Source organism: Arabidopsis thaliana, chromosome 5 (genome assembly GCF_000001735.4).
Source record: "Arabidopsis thaliana chromosome 5, partial sequence".
NCBI classification, from domain to species: Eukaryota; Viridiplantae; Streptophyta; class Magnoliopsida; order Brassicales; family Brassicaceae; genus Arabidopsis; species Arabidopsis thaliana.
The window spans coordinates 8022031-8037484 of record NC_003076.8 but is presented as its reverse complement, the minus strand read 5'-3'; the positions used below and the strand labels follow the sequence as shown (position 1 = coordinate 8037484).

The window sequence follows — 15454 nt, the reverse complement described above, 5'->3', positions numbered from 1 at the left end:
TTTTAAGGATAAATTCGTCTATTCACATGACCAAGAAATATTTAAATTTGTAGTCCAGACAGAAATACTTTATTCCACAATACTCTTCTAAAAAATGCCAATCTCGTAAATAACTCGTCAAATATAAGGATTTTATTTATTTATTATTCGTTTTTGATATTGGAGTTTTTCTTATTTTGGTCCGACTTCAACTTTAATTTTTAATTTTTAAGCAAGTATATATTTGGTTTGCAACAAAACAGGGCTCCAGTTTGATTTTTAACTTTTTAGATTTGTAATTTAGATATTTTTAGAAGATCAAAACCTTACTTGTACTGGATCGAAATAGGCATATAACACAAAGTAAATTTCCATAATAGATAAGCTTGCATTCAATAAGGGTAAAGCAAAGACGTGTTGGTTTTAGAGTTATCGATCCTACAATCTATAAAGCTTAATTACTTGAAAGTCTCCTCATACTGTATTTCTCTGTTCCACTATGCTCTTATTATGCATCTCTGCTACTCGTAAAACATTCCTCTGTACAGAAAACTTTATTTTTGATTAATATCAACAAGTAAATCAAAGAAAAGACATGGTGGTTCATATCAACCAAGCCAAGGTTTTAATTTATTTGTCGGAGAACATATAAAAAGGGACAAAAGGAAATGCAAGTTGAGACTCATATAATCAAAGACTTGGAAACATCTTTTCATCTGTCAACTTGACTACATAGAGACCAATGCAGGAGGAGGAAAAGCTGGGTGAGGTACTTTGAAGTCGACACACATTTTTATTATTGGATTCTTCTCCTCTGAGGTCTTTTCGCGCAAAGATACCGAATACTTGATTTCCTGCCAAGTTAACAAAAAAGACGTACATGGAAATGTGAATTAAAGTCAGATCCGGTTTGGTTCTTTATATTTATTATAAAAGCATGTTACCTCATCAAAACCAACATAAAGAACGTCGGAAAGAGTCAACTCAAAGTCGGTGCCAGCTTCAATCACATATTCAGGGTTACATGCACTCACATCACATAGGTCGTAAGTTTTTAAAAGGCCTGTAAAATCCCCAGATCTATAGGTAACATACACAAGGGTTCCTGCGGATATGTCTTTGCCTATATATATAAGAAAGATTTTATCAAGAAAATATTAGAAACTATATAAAGAAAAAAAGAGACTTGAAACTTTGGGAAGATCATCAAAACTGTTACTTACTTGCAGAACCGAATAAATGTATAGTGATGGTTGGGTTTTCCTGAGGCCCATCAGAGGGAGAGACCCAGATCTGAGAGATGCTACCGTAATCGTGTCCATTTTCTGCAGCAGCCGTAGCGATTGATCGTGAAAGTTAGAACTTATGATGAGTTCCACTAGGTACAAAACCCTTGGATATAGAGTTCATATGTCAAACTAAGAAATCAAGGCCTATATGAATGATTGAATTGATTTATAGGTGTTTTCTATAATTAAACACACGAAAATAATATACAACACTGAAGACTTAACAATTAACAAACCGATACTTACTAGTGCAATATTCAAAATCGATGGCGCTGCACAAAGCCGGTAAGAAGAAGAGAGATGCAAGGAAGAAAAGCACAGGCTGGATATGAGACATCGCCATGGTTCTTCAAAGCTTCTTGGATTTTTTGTTTTGATTGTTTGACTAAAAAGTTAGGTACATGTTATTCTTCTATATATGCAAGCCTGCTATTTTATAATCTTCAGAATAAGTAGATGGGATCGTTAGTGCAGGATGCTATAGCCTGTATACATTATATCCATTATTTTAATCTCCCACATTATCAGCGAGAATCTTAAGATATTAGTACATGATCAATGTCAATTCTTTATCCCACATTATAAGAGCGAGAATCTTAAAATATTAGTATGAATGTATGATCAATTGTCAATTCTTTATCCCACATTATAAGCGAGAATCTTAAATATTAGTATGATCATAATTGATTATTTATTATATCTTAACTACCAAGTTTTCTCATTCACAATCACGTCCGTCTCGAAGATAATTATTGTAAACACATTTTTTTTCTTTTTTTTATAATTTAAAATCTGCAGATTTGAAAAGAACGTAAAGTTAACATTTAACGGCTAGCAAAGTCAGCCTATATATCTCAAGGAGATGTCTTGACTCTTGATGTTGTATCTTAGCAAGAAAAAGTATTAGCGTAAGGTTGCTTAACCAGTTGTCTAATGTTTAGCACACCACCGGTTCTTTATACCTTGCAGAGTTTATGATTAGTTTCGGAAGCTAAGAAATATGATTTCATCACCAAAAATGAAAAATAAAAATTGATCAAGTGAAAAACCATGGAGAATGATAGCATTCATTTAGTTTTAGCTTAGTCACCAAGATTGGGGAATTGCAAAGTGTAAGTTGTGAATTTATAGAGCTATCATATAATTAGTAAAATCATCCAACTGGTTACCAAAACAAATCGCATAATCATCCAACTTTGTTGTAATTATTTGAAAGTCTCCTCATATTTCCGTTCTATTCTGCGTTTTATTATGCGTATCCGCTACTCGTAAAACATTTCCTCTGTAAAAAACTTTATTTTTGATCAATATCAACCAGAAAATTCAAGGAAAGGCATGTTGGTTCATATTAATCAGGCCAAAATTACAACAAAGCAATATCTATAGCGATATCGGTTCAAGGATTTGATTTATTTGTTGGACAACACATAAAAAAGGAAAAATGCAAGCGAGAAAGAGTCATATAATGAAAGAGTTGGAAACATCTTTTCATCAGCCAACGTGACTAAATAGAGACAAATGCAGAAGCTGAGGCAGGTACTTTGAAGTCGATACACATTTTTATTATTGGATCCTCCTCCTCTGCGGTTTTTTGACGCAAAGATACGGAATACTTGATTCCCTGCCAAGTTAAAAAGAAGAATTAATGAGAAACAAAGAACATCATGAACCCAAAAGCATTACTTGAGAAAACATTGGTCCTAGGACTTCTTAAGGAAACTTCAAATTCATATACAAAGAGTATTAAAAATAGTTACCTCATCAAAACCAACATAAAGAACGTCTTTAAGACTGAAGTCAAACACGTCGCCAGCTTCAATCTCAGAATCAATGTTACATGCCAAACTCACATCACATAGGTCGTAAGTTTTTAAAAGGCCTGTAAAATCCCCAGATCTATAGGCTACATATACAAGGGTTCCCGCGGATATTTCTTTCGCTGTATATACACACGAAGAATTTTATCAAAAAATATATTAGAAACTATATAAAGAAAATAAAAAGAGAGTTGAAATTTGGAAAAATCATCAAAAGATTCAAAACTATTACTTACTCGCAGTACCAAATACATTTATAGTGAGGGTTGGGTTTTCCTGAGGCCCAACCCGAAAGACCTCGATCCAAGAGACGACACCATAATCATGTCCATTTTCTGCAGGTAAAAAACACTTAGATCTATACATCTTTCTAAGAAAGAAAAAAATCCACTTATTTATTTGAATTCATATGTCAAACTAATTGGTTTTATAGGGGTTTTCTATAATTAAACACACGAAAAAAAATATAGAACATTGAAGACTTAACAAATCGATACTTACTGGTGCAATATTCAAAATCGTTGGCGCTGCACAAAGCCAGTAAGAAGAAGAGTGATGCGAGGAAGAAAAGCACAGGCTGGACATGAGACATCGCCATGGTTCTTCAAAGCTTCTTGGATATTTTTTTTTTTTGTTTGACTAACAAGTTTGGTACATCATGTTATGCTTTTATGCAAGCCTGCTATTTTATAATCTACATAATAAGTAGATGGGATCGTAAGTGCAAAAATTATATCCATATATTTTAATCTCCCACATAATAAGCGAGAATCTTAAAATATTAGTATGATCATCATCAATTTTTTATTACCTTACCTACCAATTTTTCTCATTCACAATCACGTGGATTTTATCTGGGAGAGACCGATCCGTCTAGAAGAACTGTATTATTATAAAATCTGCAGATTTGAAAAGAACGTAAAGTTAACATTTTAACGGCTAGCAAAGTCGGCCTATATATCTCAAGGAAATGTCTTGACTCTTGATGTTGTATCTTAGCAAGAAAAAGTGTTAGCGTAAGGGTGCATAACCAGTTATCTAATGTTTAGCACACCTTCAATTTCACTGTATTTGTGGACCGGTTCTTTATACCTTGCAGTGTATACTTTATGATAGTTTCGGAAGCAACAAAATGAGATATTTCTCTGTTCTCACCAAAAATGAAAAAAAAAACGGCTAAGTGAAATAACCATGCAGAATGATAGCATTCATTTTGTTTTAGTCACCTAGATTAATTGTTAATTTGTAGAGCTTTATGATTGGTAAAATCATATAAAATAGGATAATCATCCAACTTTGTTGTAATTATTTGAAAGTCTCCTCATATTTCTCTGTTCTCTCTGCTTTTATTATGCTCATGGGCTACTAGTAAAACATTTCCTATGTAAAAAACTTTATTTTTGATTAATATCAACCAGTAAATCGAAGAAAAGACATGCTCGATTGCTTGTTCATATCGCTATCGATATCGGTCCAAGATTTTAATTTATTTGTTGGACAACACAAAAAGGGAAAAGGAAAAGCAAAGTTGCGAGAGAGACTCATATAATCAAAAGAGACTTGGAAACATCTTTTCATCAGCCAACTTGACTAAATAGAGACAAATGCAGGAGCTGGGGCAGGTACTTTGAAGTCGACACACATTTTTATTATTGGATCCTCCTCCTCTAAGGTCTTTCGGCGCAAAGATACCGAGTACTTGATTTCCTGCCAAGTAATGTGAATCAAGTCAGACCGGTTTGATTATTTATATTTAATTTCACTAATAGTATAATATACATAAAATGTTTTTATATTTATCACTAAGATATACAACACATGATAAAATGGAAAAGAAGTAGAGTTAATGAGAAATATATAACATCATGAAACCAAAAACATTACTTTTGAAGTTAACTTTGTAAGCATGGAATTGTAGTTAAACTCAAAATAACAATATCAAAGTGAAATCTTAAATATCAACAGAATTATTATAGTATACCCTAAATAACTTATAAGAAATATAAAATAAAATTAAACGTGTTGAGAAAAAGGAAGTATAAAAAATTTCTAATAGAAGATGTGATGTTAAAGCATAAAGCCAAGTCTTGAAAAAATAAAAATAAAAATGAAAATGAAAAATAAATAAACCAATGTGAACCGGTTGTACTAGTTTTAGGGGTTTTGCCGGTCAATTACGGTTATTTAATTAGTCCAACCTTGGGTTTGAAACATTGGTCCTAGGATTAAGGAAAATTCACATTCATTCATGCTTTTTATTTTCCTATGCTAAGAGTAGAAATGTAGTTACCTCATCATAACCAACATAAAGAACGTCGGAAAGAGTTAACTCAAAGTTGGTGCCAGCTTCAATCTCAGCTTCATTGTTACATGCACTCACATCACAAAGGTTGTAAGTTTTTAAAAGGCCGGTAAATTCCCCATCTCTAAAGGCTACGTACACAAGGGTTCCCGCGGGGATGTTTTTGCCTATATATATAAAGGATTTTATCAAGAAAATATTCAAAACTAGAGAAAAAAAGAGAGAGTTGAAACTAGATCATAAAATTAATTGTTACTTACTTGCAGAACCGAATAAATTTATAGTGATGGTTGGGTTTTCGTGAGGCCCAACAGATGGAGAGACCACAATGCTAGTGACGGTTCCGTAATCGTTTCCATTTTCTGCAACAGTCGCATATATTAATTGTGGAAGCTATAACTTACGAGTCCCCGGTAGGTTAAAAAAAATTGGAATCCAATTCAAATGTCAAAGAGTTCAAATATTGGTTTACTAAAAGAAACAAAAAACAGAGCCATGAGCAAGCCAGAATCTATGAAATCAAGGTCTATCTGAATTTATAATTCATTTATAAACTAATAAACACACAAAAATCATATAGAAAAGTAACTGAAGACTTAACAAATAGATACTTACTGGCGCAGTATTCGAAATCTATGGCGCCACGCAAAGCCGGTAAGAAGAAGAGTGATACGAGGAGGAGTAGCATAGGCTGGACATGAGACATCGCCATGGATCTTCAAAGCTCTTTAAAAAGATTTTTTTTCTTCTTCAAGTTTGACTAAACAAGTTTGTAATACATGTTATGTTTCTATGCAAGTCTGCTATTTTATAATCTACAGAATAAGTAGATAGGATCATAACTAGCATATGATGCTCTGGACCAGGGCCTGCATAAATTATATATATCCATATATATTAAACCCCACGTTTTTGTACACGAGAAGGTTATAATATTAGTGTTTAATGTCAATTATTTACTACCTTACCTACCGCCTTTGTTCATTCACAATCACGTGGATTCATTTCGGAGAGACCGATCCGTCTCGAAGAACTATATTATTTATAAACACATTAAATTTGATTTTAAACTTTTTTTTTTTTGACAAAACCACATGTTCTATAACGACAACACGAATTGACTACCTTACCGAAAAAAAATAATTTTGGGGCCTTGATTGAATCTTTTCCAATAATTTTGGGGCCTTGATTGTTTATGGTAGTTTTAAAATATAAAACATGGTAGGAAATTCGTCTTTAGAGTTAATTCATTAAAAATCAAAATTTCATACTAAATACGAATTACATTTACATAAGTTGTAACGGATCTCACATTTATTTATCAATTAACTAGAGTAGGATCGCTACATCACATCGGCATTGGCTAATCATCCGAATTTAGCTCCAACAAGTCCATAAATAGATCCAACAAGAGACAAGAGACAGACGAGCAAGCACACAAAGCTGAAACCTCTAAGAAGAAGCCATGGTCGCGTCCAACTTCGGATTTTCTTCTGCAATATACACATCTCCACAGGAAAATACACTGCCAGAGGCCAAAATGCAAGTGCCCCCACCACTCCTAATACTTCATTGAAGTAGGGAAACATCACTGCCACTCCCGTTGTGATCAACACGTACATCGTTCTCAAACACATCCTCATTGGGTTCAATCTCACCGTCTCTCCTCGCAACAATGGCAGTTTGAATCCGTAGAATCTGGCGATAAACTTATTTTCCGGATATTTCTTGGTTAGCGATCTCTCCGCAGCCGCGAAAATTGGTTGACTGTATACCTAAAATGTCATTCTATATTTTAGAAATGTATGGAAGATTTTAGATCTCGATTGTTTGTTTGCTTTAGAACATGTTACATAACAACTTAAAACCTCTTTTGGTATTTTACACAATTTATTTTGTGAATCATAAACGCAAACGTTAAAATGACACATAGTAACCAAAAATATTTTGTCTAAAATACTAGAATGGTAGTTTGTTTTCTAAAATGTGAACGAAAACATAAAAATCAACGAGCATGTTGGTTAGATGGGCAAGGGGTTTCTGAGATACCTGATATCCACCAACTAAATGAAGAACAATGCAAGCGTTGGCGAAATCGACGAGCCAGAATGGCTCATAGAAGCCGAAACCGGTCAAGAGATTTCCCGGGGTGGAATCTCCAAAGGCCGCGTACCCAAAACATCCACAACAGAAGAAGAAGAATGTTTGGATGAATACCGCAACCGTCGAGGCTTTCTTCATCGTTTGCTTCTCTGCCGGTGGTGATCTCAATGTGTCCTGTCCTTAATTTTCATTTAACACACGTAAAAAAAAGGTTTCTTGATCTCTAAGAGTAGTGCTATTTAATGTGTTAATTAATCTTACTTGGCGTCATTATGCATGAAGGTAAAATTATTTACCTGAATCTCAAGAAGTATGATTGAGAAAGGATATGAAAAGGCAATGTTCCCAAGAGCTTGGAACACTATCCATACCTTTTCACCTCTGTTTTCTGCTGGTATTCCCCTTATACTTCCCTCAATTTTTCGATTCTCTTCATTTCAAAAACAAAGTTATTTGATTGTCTTCCCCCATCTCAAAATAATTTTATACTCAAAATCAAAATTGACAAAGAAAAAGTAATATCTATACCTATGATTTTGCCAAGGGCGAGGCCGATGCCAATGAACGAGTAAGTAAAAGACATAATAGCGGCGACAAGAGAGAGCCATACCATGTTGTGGAAATTAGGTATTTGTGACATAAATATCTGAGTCAAACCAAACAAAACCATGAAGTAGTTGTTGTTGTCTCCATATGAACATGTTGCATTGTGTCCATTTCTATGATAACAATTCGATTTCATAATTGCTCTGTAATGAAATGAAAAACAAAAAACTCTACGTATCAATATTGGAAAATAAAAAATTCCTAGGAAATAGAACAACAGTTGAAATATGTTTACATATGTTATTACCTACTGCATGTAGCTATAACAATGGTATAAGCAATGCCACAACCAAAAAGGGAAATGTATACAACGACTCCACATACAATTTCATTCTTCTTCCCTGCAAATCAAAATTACCCATATGAATAAATTTAAATTACAACTAAAATAAAAATTTAGTTTTCCGGACCAAATTAGTTTGTTATTTCTTATTGCATGTATTTAAACTCGTGATTTTGAAAACTTTTCCATTAGGTGGCAAGATAGTACGCTAGTTGAACTTATCGGAAATATTAGTTTTGAAGTTGACCTAAATACAATTTAACGGCTTGAGAGTAAGAATTGAGTCGGAGGGGACCGTTGTTAGGATCAGGGAAACGGTAGCAATCGGAAAGAAGAAAAGCAGAGAGAAGTGTGACCCCGGCGAAGGCTATAAGGGCGGCCGGACCAGCGATCCAGCCGAGCTCCGCCGTGGCCCAAGCCAACGACAACACTCCAGCTCCTATCACTCCTGTTATTATATGTGCCACCGCCGTCCATAACGTTCCTTTACAAGAAAACACAACGTAATAATTATTTGATTGATTACTAATGATTATGGATTATATGATTACTAACAGATTTACCTGTTCTTGCAGTAACTGAATCATGAAGTTGAAGCTCGGTTGGTGTTATAACTCGAGACTCGTCATCTTCTTTAATGTCCATTTTTTGTGTGGACGAAGATGAAGTTATTTGGTAATGTGTATGTTTGTTTCTATTTATGCGGGTACACGATGTGAATTCATTTTATCTTACCGAGGAATGAAACCTTGTCTAAGTGAATTGGAAGACAGATGGTTGACTACTACTATTATTGTAAATTTACGTGTACCAATTTATAAAACTCGTGTTCATATGAATAATATAAGATATTTTAGTCGATGGTCACATCTACCTTAAGTCATTTGATTGGAATGGTTGATGGTCCATTTTTTTATTGCTTAGAATACGAAAAGAATAATGTGCTTATCTCATTACTTTTAATTTTGTCCATCACCTTTAACTTTATATTTTTAAACCAAAAAGAAAAACTTTTGTAATGACATATTTTAAAAGGAAAATTTTCTTTTATTAGTAATGTGTAATTGGAAATCCCATCTCAGCATAATGTATACATTAAGCATTTTTCTGGCAACAAAGAAAATTAAGAAGAAAAAAAAATTAAGGAAAATAAGTACTACTCAATTCAATTTCATCCCACGAAATATGAAATTGTATGATTTTATATGTGCTCGTCTATGTACGCTTATTGATCAACTTTAACAGGATTTGACAAGGCCACGTCTAGTATACATTAATTCAAACTTTTAGATTTTTTCTTTTACCCAACTTTTAAAAAGTTAATACATATGAATATAGATACATTTTTCTGCAAAGTAAACAAGAGAAGTATGCAGTTTCGCTCGTTGTCGATCACCATACATTAATTCAAACGTACGTTCAAATATGAATATAGATGCATTTATCCATCACCAACGTTCACATTCCTAATACATGGCCATATGACCTGAGAGAAAATTTAAACTAAGTACTCAAGAAAGAAAGCTCTAAAACAATAGAACCGAATATTATAATTCAAAAGACTTGTTTTGTTAAGAGCACTCCCAGTGGTGATTCTTAAACGTTTCTTAGCTAAAAATCCTTAAGAAATATGCAATAAATAAATCAATAATGTGATATAAACTAAGAAATGCACCTTAATTAGCTTAGAGTTTTTTGTGAGGTTAAGGTGCGCTGACGTGTCAAATTCTCATTGGTAATTTTTTTTTTGTTATGATGTATGTTTACAATCAAGTTTAAATCTAATCGTTATTCAAGTTTTTGCGTTGTATTTTTTTTTCTTTTTCGTTTCTGTTATAATGTATGTTTACAAATTTCATATTTATTTTAATTATAAAGTTTAATCAAATACATAATTTCAAAAAAAAAACTTTAATTTTTAAGAAACTCACTTAAAATTTTTACCATTGGACAATAATAATACTAAGGACTTATCAATAATTCTTAACTTTCAAATTATCAAAATTTAATATTAAAAATGTTAACGACTCCAATTAAGAGTCTAACCAATGGGCATGCTCTTACTACCTATATGAACATATTCGAGAGACAAATTACAGAGAAGAAGTGGGACAAAACATTTTTTGGGAATTTTCTCATGCGCACACATATATATCTATTAATCTATATGAGCATGTTCAGATTTTGGCCCCTAGATGACATGCCAAAAGAAAGAATCAACCCTAGCCACCGAATAGAAGAAACCTAAATCACAAATATCAATGTTATAATAGGAGACATATATCTATTAATCTATATGAACATGTTCAGATTTCGGCCTGAGATTTTTTTTTGGTTTAATACATGAAAATTGCTTCTATAAACAAACATGGACGGATCCAATACTTTATTTAGGTTAGAGCATATGAATATACAAAATATATGGGCTAGACGCATTTAAATGAACTAACACTAATTCTTTAAAGGGAAAACAATAGTTGGGAAGACTAGACCACATAGGTCTTGCTTTACGTTTGCCTCTACGAAAGGGCGATAATTGTTTTTTTAAGAGCGATAAATGTTTGCTCAAGAAGACGACAAGTAGTGGTGATACAAAAGCAAGAGTAACATTATCGTCTGAAAATAATGGCAAACATAAATGCTGTTTTGCTTTTTTCGATTTGTTTTATATGTTTCTATATTTTTGATAGAATAATTTGGTTATCAAATTATTATTCAAACCATGAACAAAACCAAAGAAAAAAAAAACAGAAACAACAGGAAAAAGAATACTATTGATTAATTTTCCTGTAAGACAAACAAGATAAGTATTCTTTGATCGTTATCGATCACCCAATTCACATTTCTTATACATGGCCAACAATGGTATCTGAATTGAACAACTCCTAACGCCATTTCCTATTGGTGAGAGAAATTTTATAAGTGAGGCATATACATGTCTTATTTACCTATAGACAGTTTTCAAAAAATTCAACACTTGTGTTGTTTTTCAAATTCACAAAATGTTGTGGTGAAGTTCTATATAATAGGGGTAAAATTGACAATAATATAAGTAGTACACACAATATTATAATCTTATGAAATAGTTACTAGTTTTTTTTGGTAGGGTAAAATAGTTACTAGTTAGTAACTGAATTTTATTGTTTATTTTTGTCAATTTCCTAAATAAAATTAGGGTTGATAAGAAATTTAGAAATTGGTTATTTTAAAAATCCCCAAACTAAAAATGAAAAAGAAAACAATTCCTCATTTTCCTTTCCCACTAAGCATGCCTGTCTTCTTCCATAAGTACTTGTGATTACTTACTAGGATAAAATTAAGAAAAGCTAGTTATATGGATTCATTCTCTCAAATTAGGGATAAATACTTGAATTCATTCTCTCAAATTAAAACCAAGGTACACAGATAAGATATATGGATTCAAAGATTTTAAAGTTTAGTACAAAACAATGAAGGGCATTCTCAATGCCACAAAAAAAAGTAGTAGGTCAACATTAGATCCATGCATGAGAGTTTAGAGACAAAAACTAGTTAGCATTTTGGTGAAAGCGATTTTATGGTTCATCGAAGGTTCATCCTCTAGAGATGAGAGGATAGTCATGGTCAAAAGATATGGTGAAGTTGAAAACGAAAACTTCTACACAAAATAGCACAACATTAACGATGGTAACATTAACGATGGTCGGAAGTCGATGACAGTAACTTGACAAAGATTATTTTCATATATGAGAAAAGGGAAAAACATAATTTTAGGGTTATTATCTATCTCTTAGATTTACGAGTTTTCGTGAAACTAAAATAAACAAGGTTTCCTCTTTCAATTTTAGGTTTCTACAAAAAAAAAGTTTGATTTTTGACTATAAATAAGTTATGATATTTATTTGTTTACAGTGAGTAATCAAGAATGACTAGGCAGGTTCCAAATGAAAACTGTCAATAGTTGAAGTGAGTTTTGTTTATGAGAAAATTGATCGTGTTTGAGAAAATATGGATTCGATCCACAAAAGATTAGAGTTGATATTCTTCCCGAAATTTGACGTGTAAAAAAGATAAATTTAAGTTGTGAAAGTTTTGAAAGTTTTAACTTTTTTTTTTGGCGTTATACTTTACCAATATCAAGACTGAATTTCATTGTTTAGGAAAATATACAACTTCTAATGCATAAAAAGTTAGTTTTATGTAAATACAAATATTTATTATATTTTTTTAATGTCTAAACCTAAATAGGTAAGATAAAGAAAAATAAAATTATTTGGTTATAATTTTAGAAAACCCCCACTATTCCCACTTCCCACAGTTAAAGCATCCCGCCGTCTTCAATTTGTTTAAGGGTTTCTAACTTTCGACGAAAAAGGTTGGATCTTTTTTGTTTAAAGAAGTTAATTTTTTTTTTTACTGTGAGTAATCAATCACAGCATGGGGAGGCAGGTTCCGAGTGAAAGTTTATCTCTGAGCGAAGGTTGTGAAGTCGAAATCTCTTACAAAAACAATGGCAATGAAAGCGTTTGGTACAAAGCCATTCTCGAAGCAAAACCCAATTCTATATTCAAAGAAGAACTCTCTGTTCGTTTGCTTAAGGATGACTTCTCGACTCCTCTTAACGAACTCAGACACAAAGTCTTGATTAGACCCATTCCGCCAACAAATGTACAAGCTTGCATCGATATCGAGATAGGCACCTTCGTCGACGCTGACTACAAAGATGCGTGGTGGGCTGGTTTTGTTGTCAAAGTGATTGATGATGACAAGTTTTGGGTTTGTTTTGATTCACCACCTGATATCATTCAGTTTGATAGAAACCATTTGAGGCCTACTCTTGAATGGGTCGATGAGAAGATTTATTCTTGGTGGATCATTGGATCAACACGAAATTCAGAGGTAGTTGTTTCTCAATTTTGTATCTTTCTTGCTTATTATTATGGAAAGTTTTGATTTTTCTTATGTTTTGGTTACTCTGTTTGTGAAAGACTTTAACTTTACTGTTAGTTCTTGAAGCGGTTGGCTGAGGAGCCTATGTTTAGTCCTGGAACAATTGTGGAATTGTGCTCTAAGAGAGATGAAGGGGAAGTCGTTTGGGTTCCTGCATTGGTTTATAAAGAGTTTAAAGAGAATGATGAGTATAGATATATTGTCAAGGATAAGCCTTTGATCGGAAGGAGTTATAAGTCAAGACCCAGCAAAACTGTGGACTTGCGTAGTCTTAGGCCTATACCGCCTCCTATTCGGGTTAAAGAGTATCGATTGGATGAGTACATTGAGGTGTATCATGATGGTATAGGATGGCGTCAAGGACGAGTTGTGAAAAGTGAAGGAGGAGTGATGGGATCTCTCTTTCAGAATTGGTGTACATTGCTTTTAGAGGCTACAAAGAAGCAATTAATGTTCAAACAATCGGATCTTAGGCCTTTGAGGGTGTGGGAAGATGGCGTTTGGAAGGTACTTCACGTTTTCTTTTCACTACTTTCAGTTAACACTAGGTTTTTGTCAATAAGGAGTAATACTCGTGAATTGTTTGCAAGAATCTTCAGCAAAAAACATGCTCCATTGACTGCATTTCTTTGATGTGTAATGATGGTTTGCATTTGAAAGTCTCTGTATTATTATTATCATCCTGTTGTGGTTTCTGATCTGTGTTAAATGTTTGCAGACAAGGGAATCATCGTTAACTCAGGGGTCAGGAGATAAGACAGGTGATTCTGTGATGAATGCTAAGTTGGTAACATTCTCCAAATCCCTTTTCAGTTTCTGTATCATGAATGTTGATCTCATAATGTTTTCCAGCAAATGAATCTGATCCACCTGTAACTCCACATCCGGGCATAACTATAACACCGTTAAAACAAACAGAGGTTGAAACTCAAAGAAAGACATTCCCCAAGAAGACACTTCCAAGGAATCAGAATGGTTCAGGAAACGATTCAACACTAGAGAATGTAAAGTTACTTCTTCACTTTTAACATTATAATTCTCACTTTCTCTATAGTTTGTTAGCTCATAGCTGATAGCTTATTATCTTATTCCTTTTGACTGTTATATATCTATTGAAATGATAGTTTACCTTTGTTTGTTCTTAACTTCAATGCAGGAAAATAGCAATCGAAAGAGGAAAAGAGAAGAAAACCTTTGTTCTGGTTCTAGTGTTGAGGAAACCAACATTCTCTTTGAGAAGAAGTTACCAGTTTGGAAGATACTTGAATCAATGGAGGTATTTAAGACAATCCCACAAAGTCCTCATTTCCGCCCCTTGGCAGAGATTAGAGAAGATTCCCGTGAAATGTTGGCGGTTGGTATGATGCTTACCTTTTCATGTTTACTTGAGCAAGTCAAAGCTCTGCAACACGACGAGGCCAGAAGCTCATTTATAAGCCTCAGTAATTCCTTTGCCGAGTTAGAGAAACACGGGTTCAATGCACAAGTAGCTCAGTTGCGGATCAATAAGTTGTTGACTCTTAGAGGTATGCAATCAAGGAAAATGGATGAACTCAAAGGCGCCAAGAAAGTGACTGCAGAGAAAGAGAGCGTAAAGGTTGAGAACGAGCGCAAGATTCTCGAGCTGCAGAGGCTGAATGAGGAGATGGCCAAAGAGATAGCTCAGAGTATGTCATGTGAAGGAAAGATTCTCCAACAGCTTGATAATATGAAGCTTGAGTTTCAGGCAACTGCATCAGCTCCATGGTAAAAAAAATTAGTGACCACTAATCTAATCTCTATTTTGCACTTAGATTATATGTAGCTGAAAGGACTTCGTTGGCCCTTTTGGATGATGAATAGATGTTTAGTTTTAAATCTGTAAAAAAAGTTTGCTTTTTACATTTTCTAGGGAAGTGATCTTGCGTTTGATTCGATTTTCATCTCTCTTTAGGCCTAAATGGGCTTTCCGTTCAACATAAGCCCAATTTCCGTATACGATTGGCCTACCTAGCTAGAATAATTTACACACAAAAAAAAACTACAAAAAATCGTAACGAAAACTTCAATAAGAGAAGTAGATAACACATGGCAATATCCAAAATGCGCAAATATATATGATGAATTATCCTCATAACGAATAATTCAATATGGCAGTCAATACATG

At 33.5% G+C, this 15454-nt stretch overlaps 5 protein-coding genes across 12 annotated transcripts; 1 reads left to right on the top strand and 4 right to left on the bottom strand.

Annotated features, from left to right (window-relative positions):
* Positions 1-374: 374 nt before the first annotated feature.
* On the bottom strand, positions 375-1795 carry AT5G23840 (MD-2-related lipid recognition domain-containing protein). Of its 2 annotated transcripts, NM_122289.3 has the most exons (4): positions 1515-1795; positions 1203-1304; positions 924-1102; positions 375-833 (listed from the first exon to the last, which is right to left on the bottom strand). In NM_122289.3, the coding sequence occupies exons 1-4, from the start codon at positions 1609-1611 to the stop codon at positions 708-710; spliced, it is 504 nt and encodes a 167-aa protein (NP_197773.1). In that variant the 5' UTR covers positions 1612-1795; the 3' UTR covers positions 375-707. The 2 variants fall into 2 exon arrangements, with proteins under 2 accessions (NP_197773.1, NP_974825.1); NM_203096.1 differs by having other exon boundaries at positions 503-1102; positions 1515-1718.
* A 712-nt stretch (positions 1796-2507) lies between these two features.
* AT5G23830 (MD-2-related lipid recognition domain-containing protein) lies at positions 2508-3820 on the bottom strand. Of its 2 annotated transcripts, none has more exons than NM_122288.4 (4): positions 3587-3820; positions 3322-3420; positions 3026-3207; positions 2508-2889 (listed from the first exon to the last, which is right to left on the bottom strand). In NM_122288.4, exons 1-4 carry the CDS (start codon positions 3681-3683, stop codon positions 2773-2775), a joined length of 495 nt encoding a protein of 164 aa, NP_197772.1. In that variant the 5' UTR covers positions 3684-3820; the 3' UTR covers positions 2508-2772. The 2 variants fall into 2 exon arrangements, with proteins under 2 accessions (NP_197772.1, NP_001119267.1); NM_001125795.1 differs by having other exon boundaries at positions 2555-2889; positions 3331-3420; positions 3587-3747.
* A 515-nt stretch (positions 3821-4335) lies between these two features.
* On the bottom strand, positions 4336-6320 carry AT5G23820 (MD-2-related lipid recognition domain-containing protein). Its single transcript, NM_122287.4, has 4 exons — positions 6003-6320; positions 5648-5749; positions 5376-5554; positions 4336-4792 (listed from the first exon to the last, which is right to left on the bottom strand). Exons 1-4 carry the CDS (start codon positions 6097-6099, stop codon positions 4676-4678), a joined length of 495 nt encoding a protein of 164 aa, NP_197771.1. The 5' UTR covers positions 6100-6320; the 3' UTR covers positions 4336-4675.
* Positions 6321-6596: 276 nt separating this feature from the next.
* AAP7 (amino acid permease 7) lies at positions 6597-9247 on the bottom strand. 5 transcript variants are annotated; one of them, NM_122286.4, is made up of 7 exons: positions 8943-9247; positions 8627-8863; positions 8344-8437; positions 8019-8239; positions 7787-7920; positions 7437-7664; positions 6597-7162 (listed from the first exon to the last, which is right to left on the bottom strand). In NM_122286.4, exons 1-7 carry the CDS (start codon positions 9022-9024, stop codon positions 6755-6757), a joined length of 1404 nt encoding a protein of 467 aa, NP_197770.1. In that variant the 5' UTR covers positions 9025-9247; the 3' UTR covers positions 6597-6754. The 5 variants fall into 5 exon arrangements, with proteins under 5 accessions (NP_197770.1, NP_001330893.1, NP_001330892.1 ...); NM_001343828.1 differs by having other exon boundaries at positions 7437-7920; NM_001343829.1 differs by having other exon boundaries at positions 6619-7162; positions 7787-8239.
* Positions 9248-12689: 3442 nt separating this feature from the next.
* On the top strand, positions 12690-15269 carry DUF 10 (agenet domain protein (DOMAIN OF UNKNOWN FUNCTION 724 10); the record flags this gene model as incomplete). Of its 2 annotated transcripts, NM_122285.1 has the most annotated exons (6): positions 12796-13257; positions 13366-13815; positions 14027-14069; positions 14227-14312; positions 14465-15054; positions 15242-15269. In NM_122285.1, 6 exons carry the CDS (start codon positions 12796-12798, stop codon positions 15267-15269), a joined length of 1659 nt encoding a protein of 552 aa, NP_197769.1. The 2 variants fall into 2 exon arrangements, with proteins under 2 accessions (NP_001332204.1, NP_197769.1); NM_001343826.1 differs by lacking the exon at positions 15242-15269 and having other exon boundaries at positions 12690-13257; positions 14161-14312; positions 14465-15221.
* Between the last annotated feature and the right edge of the window lie 185 nt (positions 15270-15454).

What these genes read in the sequence shown, in the direction of transcription:
- AT5G23840 (NM_122289.3), bottom strand. Translation starts at nt 1,611, where the DNA reads ATGGCGATGTCTCATATCCAGCCTGTGCTTTTCTTCCTTGCATCTCTC. An exon ending in ACATTTATTCGGTTCTGCAA is followed by an intron (nt 1,103 to 1,202) that starts GTAAGTAACAGT and finishes TTATATATATAG; the next exon opens with GCAAAGACATATCCGCAGGA. An exon ending in TTTATGTTGGTTTTGATGAG is followed by an intron (nt 834 to 923) that starts GTAACATGCTTT and finishes TTAACTTGGCAG; the next exon opens with GAAATCAAGTATTCGGTATC.
- AT5G23830 (NM_122288.4), bottom strand. Translation starts at nt 3,683, where the DNA reads ATGGCGATGTCTCATGTCCAGCCTGTGCTTTTCTTCCTCGCATCACTC. An exon ending in CGATTTTGAATATTGCACCA is followed by an intron (nt 3,421 to 3,586) that starts GTAAGTATCGAT and finishes TTTTACCTGCAG; the next exon opens with AAAATGGACATGATTATGGT. An exon ending in AAATGTATTTGGTACTGCGA is followed by an intron (nt 3,208 to 3,321) that starts GTAAGTAATAGT and finishes GTGTATATACAG; the next exon opens with CGAAAGAAATATCCGCGGGA.
- AT5G23820 (NM_122287.4), bottom strand. Translation starts at nt 6,099, where the DNA reads ATGGCGATGTCTCATGTCCAGCCTATGCTACTCCTCCTCGTATCACTC. An exon ending in AGATTTCGAATACTGCGCCA is followed by an intron (nt 5,750 to 6,002) that starts GTAAGTATCTAT and finishes CGACTGTTGCAG; the next exon opens with AAAATGGAAACGATTACGGA. An exon ending in AAATTTATTCGGTTCTGCAA is followed by an intron (nt 5,555 to 5,647) that starts GTAAGTAACAAT and finishes TTATATATATAG; the next exon opens with GCAAAAACATCCCCGCGGGA.
- AAP7 (NM_122286.4), bottom strand. Translation starts at nt 9,024, where the DNA reads ATGGACATTAAAGAAGATGACGAGTCTCGAGTTATAACACCAACCGAG. An exon ending in TTCAGTTACTGCAAGAACAG is followed by an intron (nt 8,864 to 8,942) that starts GTAAATCTGTTA and finishes TTTCTTGTAAAG; the next exon opens with GAACGTTATGGACGGCGGTG. An exon ending in TCATACTTCTTGAGATTCAG is followed by an intron (nt 7,665 to 7,786) that starts GTAAATAATTTT and finishes AATTAAGGACAG; the next exon opens with GACACATTGAGATCACCACC.